This window comes from Gadus morhua, chromosome 6 (genome assembly GCF_902167405.1).
Source record: "Gadus morhua chromosome 6, gadMor3.0, whole genome shotgun sequence".
Lineage (NCBI taxonomy): Eukaryota > Metazoa > Chordata > Actinopteri > Gadiformes > Gadidae > Gadus > Gadus morhua.
In genome coordinates this window covers 12,184,673-12,198,712 of record NC_044053.1, presented here as the reverse complement: position 1 = coordinate 12,198,712, position 14,040 = coordinate 12,184,673, and the positions used below count along the sequence as shown (strand labels likewise).

Genomic DNA, 14,040 nt, shown 5'->3' with positions numbered 1-14,040 from the left:
GCGATTTTGGAAAATAATCTAATTGCGATAATTTCAACCAATATTGTGATTGCGATTTATTATGAGATATTTCTTTGAAAGTTCCTAATGTCCTGTATTATTCACTAAGCAAGCAATAAATCATTATATAGGCTGACCAACACAACATTGGAAGGAGTCAAAATATTAACTGCTTTTTCCTTTAGGCCAGGCCTATATTTTTTGAGATGAATTGATATTATAAAATCGTTATTTAACTATTGAATGGTAAAAGAGAAATAAATACTAATTATGCTGAACTCCAGTCAGTATCGCAGCCTTCGCGATTTACAAATCGCGTTCTATTATATCACGATGTTGGTTTGAATTCGATGAATCGTTCAGCCCTAATCACCAGACCAATTCACAAAGGCCTATTAGGCTGGAACCTCTCAGAGCTACGAAACAGGTGACCAATCGGCGGCAATAATCTAGGTTGTTCTAGAAAATGCCCCAGTGGCGTTCTGACCGTACACTGTCACTCATCAAATCGAACCCCCCCATATTAGATACGATGACTGTGACAATGTCATATATGCCAGGGCAAATAAAAACATCTCGCAGATTCCTCTGCTTCCTAGGCAAGTAATTAGGATTAGTTATAAAGTAATGCAATATCTTCTCATATATCGTGCAACATGAACAACTGAATTAAGTAGTAATAACAGTCGACCATACTGCAGAGAACTGTGTCTCTTATTGTTCTATGATATACCTTGAAACTGCAGGAGGCAGCAGTCCTGGTTTCCCAGCGCTCCATGAACCCTCGGGAGTTCTTCAGACAGCTCTCTTCCTCGTCTAAGAGCCCCCTCAGCCCCACATCTCCCCGCAGTGGTACAGGTGTGTGTGTGTGTGTGTGTGTGTGTGTGTGTGTGTGTGTGTGTGTGTGTGTGTGTGTGTGTGTGTGTGTGTGTGTGTGTGTGTGTGTGTGTGTGTGCGTGTGTGGTCATTCATCCTTAAGTGCGAGTGTGATTAGCCATTACAAGACGTTTTGAAAATCTGCCTCTTCTGACATCACAAGTGGGCGTGTCCACTCAGATGTGTGCTGGATAGATCAGTCTACCAGCCTACCCAGTGGACTGCAGCAAACGTTGCTCATCCATCCGTCAAACATCCAGGTGGACACGCCCTGTTAGAAACTGCTCCACCCTGGTTTCATAACACCTTCATAACATAATTTAACAGGTAAAGATTAGCTATTAAACCATCACAATCATTTCTTAAACAAACAATAATCCAATGAGTAAAGGGGAATTTACAGTGAAGGGAATTCAAAAGACACACGGCAAACACCTTCACACACTCAGTTGTGGTGAGGATGTGGTGAGAACAAAGGGGGGGAAGGCCTCACTAGGCCTCTATTTATAGTGGGAGGAGCTATCGATTACCCTGAATCACCACTTGGTGTCCCTTGTGGAGGTGAGGTGAAGCTGAATAAACTTGCAGTTTCTAACAGCCGCTCCCGGATTTGTGCAGCAAATGCGTTTCATTTCGTTTCTTCGTCTGTGATTTCCGGTACTGGGATTAATCTTGAATCAGGGCGTATGTATGCTCGGCCTTTAAGTATGACCTTAGCACTGCAGACCCTTCCGTCCTTTCCAGGGTAGGGTTCAGTTATCCTTCCGATGGGCCAAGATGCTCGAGGATATTGGGGGTCATCTACCATCACCACCTGACCTGACTCCATGTTCCCTTTGTCAGTTTCCCATTTCTGCCTGATTTGAAGGTTCGGAAGGTAATGGTGTATAAAGGCTGTCCAGAAATGGTCTGCTAAGATCTGGCTGTGGCGCCATCTCCTCCTGCGAAGGAGTTCACTTCCACAGTAGATTGCCTGAGGAAGAGAGGAGTCTGGCCGCCCCATCAGCAACATATTTGGTGTAACAGGGTCTTGGTCAGCAAGGTCAGAGGAGATGTATCCGAGAGGTTTTGATTTCAGAATACCTTCTACTTCAACCATGACTGTGTGTCCGACTGTCTCCGTTGTTGGTTGGTTTCCTACTGCAACATGGAAGGCCACTATAATTGATTTTATCTCTCGTTCCCAGCCTCCGCCAAAATGTGGGGCAGATGGAGGATTGAATTGAAAGTTCACCTGTGTGTGGGCCAATTGCTGCTTTAAATCTGGTGCCATGGCCTGGAAGGCATTTTGCAGCTCTGCCTCTCCTCTGAAATTAGTTTCACAGTCAGAGAGGAGTTCAAAGGGTTTCCCTCTGCGTGAAACAAATCTCCTGAAGGCCATCAGGAAGGTATCTGCATCCATACTGTCAAGCAGAACGATATGTATGCAGCGAGTTGTCAAGCATTTGAATAGAATGGCCAACCTTTTTTCAGAGCGGCGACCTACTTCAACTGTGAAAGGCCCAAAACAGTCCATGCCTGTGGACCAGAAGGCGGGCTTAGAAAATCTAAGGCGGGCTGGTGGAAGATCTGCCAATTTGGGAATGACTGGATTGGCTCTCCATCTTTGACAGTCTGGACACTGGTGTTGGTGCTGTCTTATGGCCTGGCGACCATGCAGAATCCAGTATCTGCGTCTCATTTCGCCCAGTACACGTTCTGAGCCTGGGTGGAGCAGTTTCTCGTCATAATGCTTGATAATGAGTTTGGTTAGGGGATGTTTTGGATCCAATACAGTTGGATGGATATTTTCATAATCAAGTGTCTCCACTCTTCGAAGTCGACCTCCCATTCTGATGAGACCAGTATCAGATTCATGTTCAGGAGACAGGGGGAGTAATTTGCTTTGTGTGTTTATAACTTATTGTTTTACTATTGTGGCAACCCCGATCCAACTGGGGGGGGTCGAACCACGCCAGCTCCGCGGACAGGTAGTCTGAGGGAGGTATGTGCCGTTCAGCACGGCGGCGCAGGAGCACGCATCAAGCACACCCGGGCAATCACGGACATTGGGATCACCTGGGGGAGGGAGACGGGAGAGGCCTCTTAAGGACCAAGCACCCACCGGACGGGGGAGACAGCCGAGTCGCAGAGACGCAGTAGGAGGAGAACGCACCAACCCGTAGTAACGCCTAAACGTTTCCCCCCAGGACTGAGCGCCGTCCACGCAGCCAGACCAGAGCCAGAGACTGACCCTTTTTACCCCATAAGAAGAAGAACCTTTGTTCTCTTTTGTTTTACCTTTTTTACAAGTGAGGTGAACGAATAAAAACCGTTGACCCGCAACCCCATTTGGAGCGTCTCCTTTTAAATTCCCAGCCGCCGACGATCGGGGTTGCCACACTATATATATATTTTACATATTATTATGTATATTTACGGTCCTCGCGTTCGGGGTGCATGGGGCATCCGCGACCTTCCAACGGATGATGGACTGGGGGGGAGTACGCCGCCGCCTAGATAGACGACATCGTCATACACAGCAGCACCTGGGACCTACACCACCTCCGTGCCATACTGGGGGCGCTCCGAGCCGCCGGCCTCACGGCCAACCCCAAGAAGTGCCGCCTGGGCCTCGAAGAGGCGTCCTACCTGGGCTATCAGGTTGGGAGGGGCAGCGTGAAGCCGCAGGACGAGCGACCAACCGGACCTGGCCCCGGCCGAGAACGAAGAGGCAGGTGAAGTCGTTCCTGGGACTCGTGGGATACTACAGACGGTTCATCCCTGCGTTCGCGACATTGGCCAGCCCCCTCCACGAGTTGACGTGGAGCGCTCTACCCGACCGAGTGGAGTGGACGGAGAAGGTCGAGGAGGCGTTCTCATGCCTCCGACAGGCCCTCTGCACCGAGCCACTCCTGATCATCCCCGGGCTTCAACCTCCCCTTCGTCGTCCACACCGATGCATCTGAGGTGGGGCTGGGAGCGGTCCTGTCACAGGTCCGGTCAGGCGAGGAGCACCCGGTGTCCTACATCAGCCGGAAACTCCTGGCCAGCGAGAGAAACTACTCTACCGTAGAGAAGGAGGCGCTGCCGATAAAGTGGACCCTGGAGAAGCTCCGCTACTACCTCCTCGGACGCACCTTCACCCTAGTCACAGACCACGCCCCCCCTGAAATGGATGGCGAATGCCAAAGATACCAACGCCCGGGTGACGCGCTGGTTCCTGGCGCTGCAGGACTACCACTTCCAGGTGGTCCATCGGCCCGGACGCGCAGACACACTGTCCCGGAGGGACGCCTGCCTAGGTCTATCCCGGGGGGTCCCCGACTTGCAGCTAAGGGTGGGGGTGTGTGGCAACCCTGATCCAACTGGGGGGGTCGAACCACGCATCACCTGGGGGAGGGAGACGGGAGAGGCCTCTTAAGGACCGAGCACACACCAGACAGGGGAGACAGCGGAGTCGGAGAGACGCAGTAGGGGGAGAACGCACTGTTTGGAGCGTCTCCTTTGGAAATCCCAGCCGCCGACGATCGGGGTTGCCACAGTGTGTGTTGCCTTGCCCGTTTGTTATTTTTTTGTTTAATACATTACTGGTTTCTGTGTGTTGTGTGTGTAGTGATACGCGTAGGAACCTGTAAGGAGGTTTGGGAAGGTTTAGGGGTGAACACTTGTAACGTAAACAAGCATGTAATAAAGTACCCAAGGCTACACCCGCAACATGAGTGTCTCCGTCTATTAAACCTGCACAGTATATCATAGATCCTGTTACAGTGTGTGTCTTTGCATGTTGCTCACTTAATGTTTTACTATCTAAATATATATATTTAAATAAAAAAATAGTAAAGGTGAACTTACAGTGAAGGGAATTCAAAAGACACACGGCAAACACCTTCACACACTCAGTTGTGGTGAGAACAAAGGGGGGAAGGCCTCACTAGGCCTCTATTTATAGTGGGAGGAGCTATCCATTACCCTGAATCACCACTTGGTGTCCCTTGTGGAGGTGAGGTGAAGCTGAATAAACTTGCAGTTTTTAACACGCCCACTTGTGATGTCAGAAGAGGCCGATTTTCAAAACGCCTTGTAACAGCTAATCACACTCACACCTGGTGGGATAATACGCCACCTTTAGATTGCTGTGTTGAACATCCTCACGGTACTGATGCTCTTTCCTCTGGGCCCGCTGTGTGCAGGCAGACCCCCGGCACGGCGCTACCAGCGCAGCCTGACGGACACGGCCTTCATCTTCTCCAAGGCCCCCGAGGACAGCTCCCCTCGCAGCCCCCCGTTCGTCTCCCCCTTCTCCCGGGGGCCCGCCTCTCCGATGTTCCGCTCGCCCCCGCCCACCAGCCCCGACTTCCATCCTTCGCCCCAGAGCCGCCCGCCCCCGGCCAAGTCCCCGCCCCCTTCCCCCGTGCACCCCGGTCCCCCGGACTCGGCCCCGCCCAGCCTTCCGTCTCCCGGGGTTACCCTGCGTCCCCACAACCAGCGCCGTCGCCACAGTGCGTCGGACGACCCAGCCACCGCCATCGCCACGTCCCCCGCCCCGCTGCAACCGTCCGCCCCCCCCGCCTCGCTCCTGGCGTCCTGTCCCCCGGGAGACGACAGCGCCTCACCCGCCCACGCAGGGGAGACCACGCCGATGACACCACCCGAGAGCCAGGCCTCCCAGGCCCTCGGCCCGGGTCAGGCGTGGGCGGTCCGGGCCTTCTCCCCAGTCCAGGTTGAGGTGGACCCAGTGCCACAGGCACCCAGTGTGCCACTTCCCGTCAGTCCACAGCCCAACAGAGGTGGGGAACCTGAATGTCAATCCGGATACCGGATTGGTTTAGCTTTATGCCGCTTTCATACGTCTTCAACTTCAACATGTACTGATTAATTTCTCTCTCTATGTGTCCCCCCTCCAGACCTCCATGCTGCCACTCCGGTGCACACCGAGCTGGACTCATGCTACATAGCACAGGCTGTGTTGGTGGAGGAAGAAGAGGAAGAAGAGGAGAATGAAGTAAGGAAGGGTGAAGATGAACCCGCGCCAGAGCCCCGACCCCCTCCTACCGCCCCGCCGCACCGTCAGCCCGTCGCAGTGCAGACAGAGGAGCCGACGGCCCAGGAATCGGACACAGAACCAGAGGCTGCTGTGGAAGGACCAGTGATGGTGGCGGAAGACGGGGGGGCGGAGGATGAAGAACTGGTGAACGACCAACAGCATTGTGCTCTGCTCCCGCAAGAGTCAAGCATGTTGGTCCACTTGGAGGAAGAGCCGGGGCTAGAAGTGGCCGGTACAGTGTTCTCTTCTTGTTCTCATCTTGCATCATTTCAATTTAACTGTAAGGTGCTTTTTCTAAGAATATAGAATTGCAAATAGCATTATACTTTTATTTTTTTGCAGATACGGAAACGAATGGACAGCAAATCACACAGGCTACGGTGATTGTATCAACCAATGGCTTCACAAACGGGGACACTGTGGAAGAAAACGGCATAGGTCTGCCTCTAAATTATATTTTTAAACAGACCTTTGATACTATCATTTATTATACTATGATATACTATAGTACACCACACTACATTATCAAAATACCCTACATCCTGCTATGTTTTAAACACACGTGTTTAGTATTATGAGATGTAGGGTTCCAACTAAAGCACTCTTTTGTTCACCAGTCAATCCTCGAACTGAATCAGGCACTTAATCCCAGACCAAATGCATGCTGATGGGCCTTAATGTTGTCGTCTGTTGTAATGTTATGATGAATGTATGCATTTTAAATTGTATTTGTGGGTCCTGTCTGATGTTTGTAAATAGAGCTGCTGGGATGCAAGACAAATTTCAGAATTGCTCTGACAATAAAGTGCTATCGTATTGGGATATTATTACAACAACCGATCTACTGTCCTAAGCCTGAATGTTTTGATGCACTTTCTCCAGAACGATCCCTAAGTCCATCGGACACCGAGCTCAGCTCCCCAGAGCTGTCTGGGTGCTACCACCTCGAACCCGTCAAGGGAGAATACATTAAAGTGGAGGAGAAGGAAGAGGAAGTTGAGGAGGAGGAGGCGGAGGAGGAGGAGGAGAAGGAGGAGAAAGAGAAAGTGGAGGTTTATGAGAATGGACAAGAGGTAGAGTTACACCAGCACACTTCCTGTGCGGTGACATGGGAAAAAAAATGAAGCTTTTAGCGCACAGAACGCTTTTTATTTTAACATAAATTTGTACTGTTCAGAGCAATTTTGATACTCCCACTCATAGTTTCCTTTGTTGTCATTCAGGAAATTATGGAGACACAAATGTGCGTGAAGGCCCTCTATGACTACCAAGCGGGTACGTTGTAATTTCTTTATTTCTTTCATGCATTTTATTTGTCCCATATACCTACTTTGTAATTGTCTGTCAGACTTTTTATGTGTCAGCATATTTTTTTTTTTTTACAGCAGACGAATCTGAGATCTCCTTTGAACCCGGCGACATCATCAGTGATGTGGAGACGGTGGACGAAGCCTGGTGGAGTGGCTGCAGCAAAGATGGCCAACAAGGCCTGTTCCCTGCCAACTATGTGGAACATATTTAGGAAAATATTCACATGGTCGCAACAAGACACACACACACCCAATTCATTTATCATAACATACACCTTTTTTATTTACATTATTCCAGCACTGTAATGTTGTTATATATGTTCCAAGATGTATTTGCAGAGCAATACATATTTCACATCTGTAAGACAGTCACACACAGCCCTAAAGAAATATAGAGCACAATGAGCAACTTTTCATATATTCAATAAACCATGTATAATTCACTCTCTGATGCAAACATTAATTTGTTTTAATCCAATGTGTATTGCTCTGAAACCAATTGTAAGTCTCTTTGAATAAAAGCGTCTGCTAAATGCCTTAAATGTAAATGTGTGGAGGTTACGATTTTGATCCCTGCTCGGAAATATTCTAAATTAATTTACTTTTTGTTTTGTTATTGTCTTTATTAAATATTAGTATGCCTATATTTAAGACCGCTAAAGAGGGGCTATGTTACAGTATTGTGGTTGCTTTTTGTATAGGGTATGTAATAACATCTCTGGTCTGTTCAGATTCTCTAAATGCTTCACAGTGGTGTTCAGAACCTGCATCACAACAGGACAAAAGATTGACGTATATGAGCACTGATTTTAGAATCTGCTTTTCTCCACTCTCTCCAGTGTAATTCCGGGGAAAATTGAACCCAGGCTCACAGTTTTGGTACGTAAACACATCAAATTAGCCCCCCAGATACTTTCTCCAATAAAAATCGAGGATAGAGTTTGCGCAGCGGAATTTTTGGCCCCCTTGTTATGGCTAGGGGCATAGCGAACGCTTCCATATCTGCATCTATTTGACCACTAATATAGCTCAAAATTGCACCAAACCTCTCCAGTAGCATTCTTAGGGTCGCTACACATAAAACTAAGCATCAACAACTTAGTTAGCGTAACGGGAGTTTATTATAAAAAGACTGTTTTCCAAGTCTGTGCAATTACCGGTAGGTCCATGTTTCCAGGAAGTCAACACAAGTCGATTACCGGCTACCGTAAATAATATAAAAGAGACGCCAACGAATTTTACTTAACGGTCTCCCCTCGTGATACTTGGAAGTTTTAAATTTGTTTGCGTCTCTTTTGGAACATTGACCTACTGGTAAGGCACAGAATTGGAAAACCCGCTACGCTAACTAAGTTGTGGACGCTTCGTTTTATGTGAAGGGACCCTAATCATGCAATTGCAGAGGTTTGGTGGTATTTTGAGTTACATTAGTGGTAAAAAAAAGGCCGATATGAAAGCGTTCGCTGTGCCCCTAGCCAATAACATGGAAGCAAAACATTGCGCCGGGCAAACTCCATACTCGATTTTCAATGAAAAAAAAGTATCTGGAGGGCTTATTTGACAAGTTTACATGCCAAAACAAAGACCCTGGGTTCAATTAACCCTTCGGCCGGGATTACACTTTAATAATAGCTTGCATTTTGTTCATGAATGTGTTTTGTTCATTATACCATTACGTTTGTTATCTCATTCTTCTTAAGCTATTTGATTTCTGCAGTAAATTGACACTATTGACAAAGTAATAGATCATGTTTTATCTCATACCTATCATGATGGTTTGTACGATTAATTTTGGATGTTGATAAACAGTTAATATTGTTTGTTGTCGTTTTTCCTTGCAGGAAACTGTAGTTGTGTATCATTTGGTTAAAGTGGAAAGGAAGCAATCAAATAAAACATGTCTATAGCACTAGTTAAATATTTAAATATACCATAAATAGAAAAAAAGTCGGAAATATGTCCCGTTATTCAGAATGAAGCACAAACACGTTGCATTAATTACAATGTTTTCAGCCTGTGCGCCGCCATCTCTGTTTTCAGAATACGATGACGTCACGAGAATGGTTGGTATTAACATTCTATGTTGTTTACATAGCGGCTCATAGCCTCACAGGTAGCTTACTGCCTCAACAAAATGGATATGGACGAATTGGATAGACCCACCAATGAGGGCAGGCATCCAATTGCCTATGCTTTTGAGCCAGTAAGAGAAGTCGGAGTTTTAGTGCCCCCAACAGAGCCTGACTATGGAGGAGAAATAGATGAAGGAGAGAGAGATGTATCTGAGCGCACAGGAAACAATCGGTGGTGCTTGTGTGGGGTTTGTGTCCCTATGTCCACTGACATGGAGAGTGTCTGCTGCCATGAAATGAACCTGTAGTAATGCAGTGTAAGATATGTATATATATTGCACATTATATATTATTACATTATTATATTTTTTATATATATATATAATAATTATTATAATATAATAAGATAAGAAAAGTAAAGTACACGGGTGCAGCAGCTGGGCTCCACGCTGCCTTACAGTTCGTTAATTTCATGATACAAGTAATTGTCGTGCCATTTGGGTGTGCACGTGAATATGCGAAAATAGTGCAACCGACGGTGTTTGCAAATGGATTATTTCCGATAACAATGGATTATTTTGGCGATGGATTAGAAATTATCAAGAGCATGGAGCGAGCTAGTCTGCAAACAAGACAATCTTCAAACAGTGAGTGTACTTGTACTAATTTATCTGTTTCTCAAGTAGTAGAAGCTAAGTGTACCTCTCGTTCCTCTGCCTGGCAAGCACGTTTCTGCGCTCTTTCGCTGCGCATAAGAGCAGCGCCCGGGTCCGATCTGACGGGTATGTCCGTGTATCCAGCACTATATCCACTAAAATTAAAAATAGTTGGCACAGCATCTGGCTTCAGGCGATTGGTGGGACGGCGAACAAATCTCCCATCTTCAGAAAAAGCTCCCTCTTCGATGTAATCAGCCTCTATAAAGTGGTCGCTACATACTCTCTGCCCTGGTCCCATTGGGGGGCTGAGGCGTTTCAATGCAGCTAACCATCTTCGGAGCACTTCAGGCTTCTTGACGGGAATTACATGGAAATGAACTATTCTACCGCTCTCCTTTAACCGATAAAATTCGTTTGAACAGCCAGGGGCAATACAAAAGGACCCCCCTGTTCTTCTTCCAATATCCGACATGTTTATTTTAAAGAGCCAACCATTCTGATGACGTAGCGCCTGCGTTTTTAAAACATGGCTGCGCCCTAGAGGCGAAAGTCGTTATAAACATGTCATTTTACGGTGAAACTACTTGAATTTCAGTATTGATGAAAATCCATGTGTTTCCAAAAATGAAAAAACAAACAAAAAATTGACACAGTTCTCAGTGCTTCATTTCCACTTTAAAGCGTGTGCAGGAGGCTAATTTTATGATCTCTTCTACTTTTGACATTCAAAAACAAACTTGAATCAAATGTTCATTGTTTAACTTAAAGGAGACATATCGAACCACCAGGTGCGAGTGTGACAAGCCTTACAAGCCGTTTCGAAAATCTGCCCCATATGACATCACTAGTGGGCGTGTCCACCTAGATCTGTGCTGGATAGATCAGTCTATCAGCCTTGCCAGTGGACTGAAGTAAACGAAAATGTCCTTTGAAAACCTCACGTTCATACTTGGGGGGTATTCCATCAAAGTCGCTAACGAAAGCGGCGCTTAGTTGATTAAGCCCGGTTAGAACTAACTCCAACTTCCACTTGAGGCTTAAGCTGTTCCGTCCACCCAGTTCAGCCGCGCCTTGCTCAGGTTAGTTCCATCCAGGCTTACGTTATCATGGCTTACGCGCGCTCACGAGATATGTAACCAGCCCAGAACCGTGAATGTTTAATCATGGATCAAATGTCCAAAAAGGACAGAGCGGGATCTTTTCCAGCGGCGAACAGAGGCTACATGTGGAGGTCTATGAGGAGTACAAGCATATAATAACTCAATAAGGGAACAACCTAACGATTAATAAAAACAGAGAGGCCGCCTGCCATTAAAGTCGCCGATCTTTTGAATGAATAAGTACTATTGACTGCACATTCAAAATCAGGGAGATAGTCTCGAAGTAAGGCGTCAGGCTTGCACCCGGTCGTCAGGGGTTCAATCCCCACCTAATGAGTGGTGTAGGAAGGATAACTGGGGAAATCCGAAAACGTTTCAAGCCATTAATTTTCCATTTCTTTGAATATTCTAAATTCACTGACCTTTTTCTTGGCTGCCTGCCGAGAATCTGATGGAACCTGATGGAATTTGGAATTTATGTGACTGCGGTGGGCGCTGATTGTTCAGGGGTACAACCATGTGATTAGTCACAAGAAGTACTCCGAGAATGTGTGTGCGGATGTCCTTTCGAGTGTGATGTTGTTGTGCAGTCATCAGGCCTTTATAGTTTGCACCCGTTTCCCCGTTGTAACCCACTCCGTTGTCTGTCTGGACATTTATTTGTATGGGGCTTGGGACGCCATAGGGGTTTAGGTGAAAAGGTGAGATGCCCTTGGGATTACACTATCACATAGTTTTCCTATATTATCACATCAGGTTAGAAGTGGGGGCCACCCTCTGTATGCATTAGCCTAGGTTGTGTGTTCACTAGTAGTTGTCACTTAATTTTTTCTTTCTTTGATTTGGCTCTGCTTATAGTTCCCCATTTCCCTTGGCACACAGTTTGTGGCGTGCTTTTGTTCCTCCAGTCAGTTTGACGTCAATATGTGTTATGGTGCCCCTATTCCCCCTAGACGTAGCCAGCACTTTGTATCAAGCGCAGCCAACACTTTGTATCAAGCGCAACATCACTACCGTGGATTCCTCCAAGCTGTTTTTGGTTTTGTTTGGTAAAGTACTTTGTTTGGAACAAAAGTGCCATTGTGGCTTCAGTAAGCTGAGAATCGTCGGCTGTTTGGAACGGGGCGAGCCGTGTTGCCACACCACACAGACAACCATCTCCCAACACACAAAACCTACCTCCACTCACCCACATCACCAAGACCTACTCCAAAGTCATCCAAGCAGTTCACCACTACGCCATCCTCTCACAAGCCATCGCCACCAACACCCCACCATCAGGGATGGTTAGTCAGGTGAACAAACTAATGTTCAATTAATTCATACCTGAAGTCTTCCTCCACCTCTCGGTGGAAGACTCTCCAGCCCTGATCCCCACCACTCCCAATAATGCCCCCACCTCCCCGGTACTTCCCTTAGTCCCCACATTAGATGTCCCGGCTGGCAGAACGGTCCACGTGGCCCAGATCCTAAATACAATCACCCACTCAATGCGTAGCACGCTGTCCTCCCAGCACTTGCCCACCTCCAGCCCACACACACACACACACACACACACACACACACACACACACACACACACACACACACACACACACACACAACACACACACACACACACACACACACACACACACACACACACAATTTTAAAGACACACTCAATTATTAAATAAACTTTCCAAATATGTTGGACTTTTTTTCAAAATAAGACATTTCCTCCCACTTTCAACGCTCCTTACACTGTATACATCTGTTTGAACCCCACATCACCTACTGCAATATCATCTGGTGCAATACATATCCTAGTCATCTTTTAAAGTTAGTCCCTTTAGAAAAAGATTATACGTGCAATATCCTGGTCAAAATTCAATGCTCCAACTGCCTCACTGTTCCACTCATATGGTCTCCTCAAGCTTCCTGAAATCAACACCTATCACAATGCATGCACAATGTACCAGGTGGTAAATAATATGAACACCCGCCTATGTGAGCTTGTACCTATCTCTCGTCCACTGCACACACACTATACCAGGAAAAAACATTTGATAACTGGCAAAGTAAGAAAACTGAAGAGCACTAGCCTGGGTATTGTTTCCAGGGGACCACAGATATGGAATAAGCTTGAAGGCTTCGTAAAAATGTCCCAGTCCTTCTTGGCTTTCAAAAAAAATCTAAAACAGAAACTGTTATCCACCTACATATGACCGTGGTGGAATGTATTGTTACAACCTAGTGTTGTCAGTGTGTCTGCAAGATGTATGGGTCGTGTTCTCTGTGGAAGTGTGTGCCTCGGATGAGGCTATGGGTGTGTGTGTGTGTGTGTGTGTCTGCGAGATGTATGTGTCGTGTTCTCTGTGGAAGTGTGTGCCTGGGATAAGGCTGTGTGTGTGTGTGAGTGTGTGTGTGTGCCTGGGATGAGGCTGTGTGTGTTTGTGTGTGTGTGTGTGCCTGGGATGAGGCTGTGTGCCTGGGATGAGGCTGTGTGTGTGTGTGTGTGTGTGTGTGTGTGTGTGTGTACTCGCCTAACTATCCAACAGTGAGCTTCGGCGTCGTAACACCTTCACCAACAGGGGACCTCCGAGCCAAGAGGGGACATTTTTCAGGTCCCCTTTTGGTCATGCCTTAAATCAACCTAAAAACATGCCTAAAATATTTTGACGCATTTTTTGCCAAGAGGGGATCTGAAAGTGTGTGAGTGTTTAGTCCATACTCTATAGTGCCTCTGCTGGCCAGAGCTTGATTTTCAATGACCAATCCACACACGTCGCTTCAAACACTCCTCTATTGTGTGAACGACCTGCAGTCGTTCACTGCAGGTCGTTCACACAAAACCAAGCCACACTCATCACAATCGTTGTCCGTTACTCTTGATGCTTTTCATGACAAATCAGGCATTAAAAAGGGGTTATGTTCAAGAACATTTTACGTGGGTAATTACAAACTGATTATCCAAGGCGTTCTCGTCAGTCTTATTACCGTAACCCTATAAATACA

The 14,040-nt window shown here is 46.8% G+C and overlaps 1 protein-coding gene across 3 annotated transcripts in view; it reads left to right on the top strand.

The window, feature by feature from the left end:
* The window catches only part of si:dkey-40c11.2 (drebrin-like protein A), a 33,046-nt gene extending 24,014 nt beyond the window's left edge, over positions 1–9,032 (top strand). For 2 of the 3 annotated variants that reach the window (XM_030358881.1, XM_030358879.1), the window contains exons 10-16: positions 747–858; positions 5,049–5,645; positions 5,763–6,134; positions 6,245–6,340; positions 6,785–6,975; positions 7,126–7,177; positions 7,288–9,032. In XM_030358881.1, coding sequence (XP_030214741.1) covers positions 747–858; positions 5,049–5,645; positions 5,763–6,134; positions 6,245–6,340; positions 6,785–6,975; positions 7,126–7,177; positions 7,288–7,424 — 1,557 coding nt within the window. In that variant the 3' untranslated portion in view covers positions 7,425–9,032. The remainder of the gene's footprint in view (positions 1–746; positions 859–5,048; positions 5,646–5,762; positions 6,135–6,244; positions 6,341–6,784; positions 6,976–7,125; positions 7,178–7,287) is intronic. The other variant, XM_030358880.1, reaches the window with a different exon arrangement.
* Positions 9,033–14,040: the final 5,008 nt, after the last annotated feature.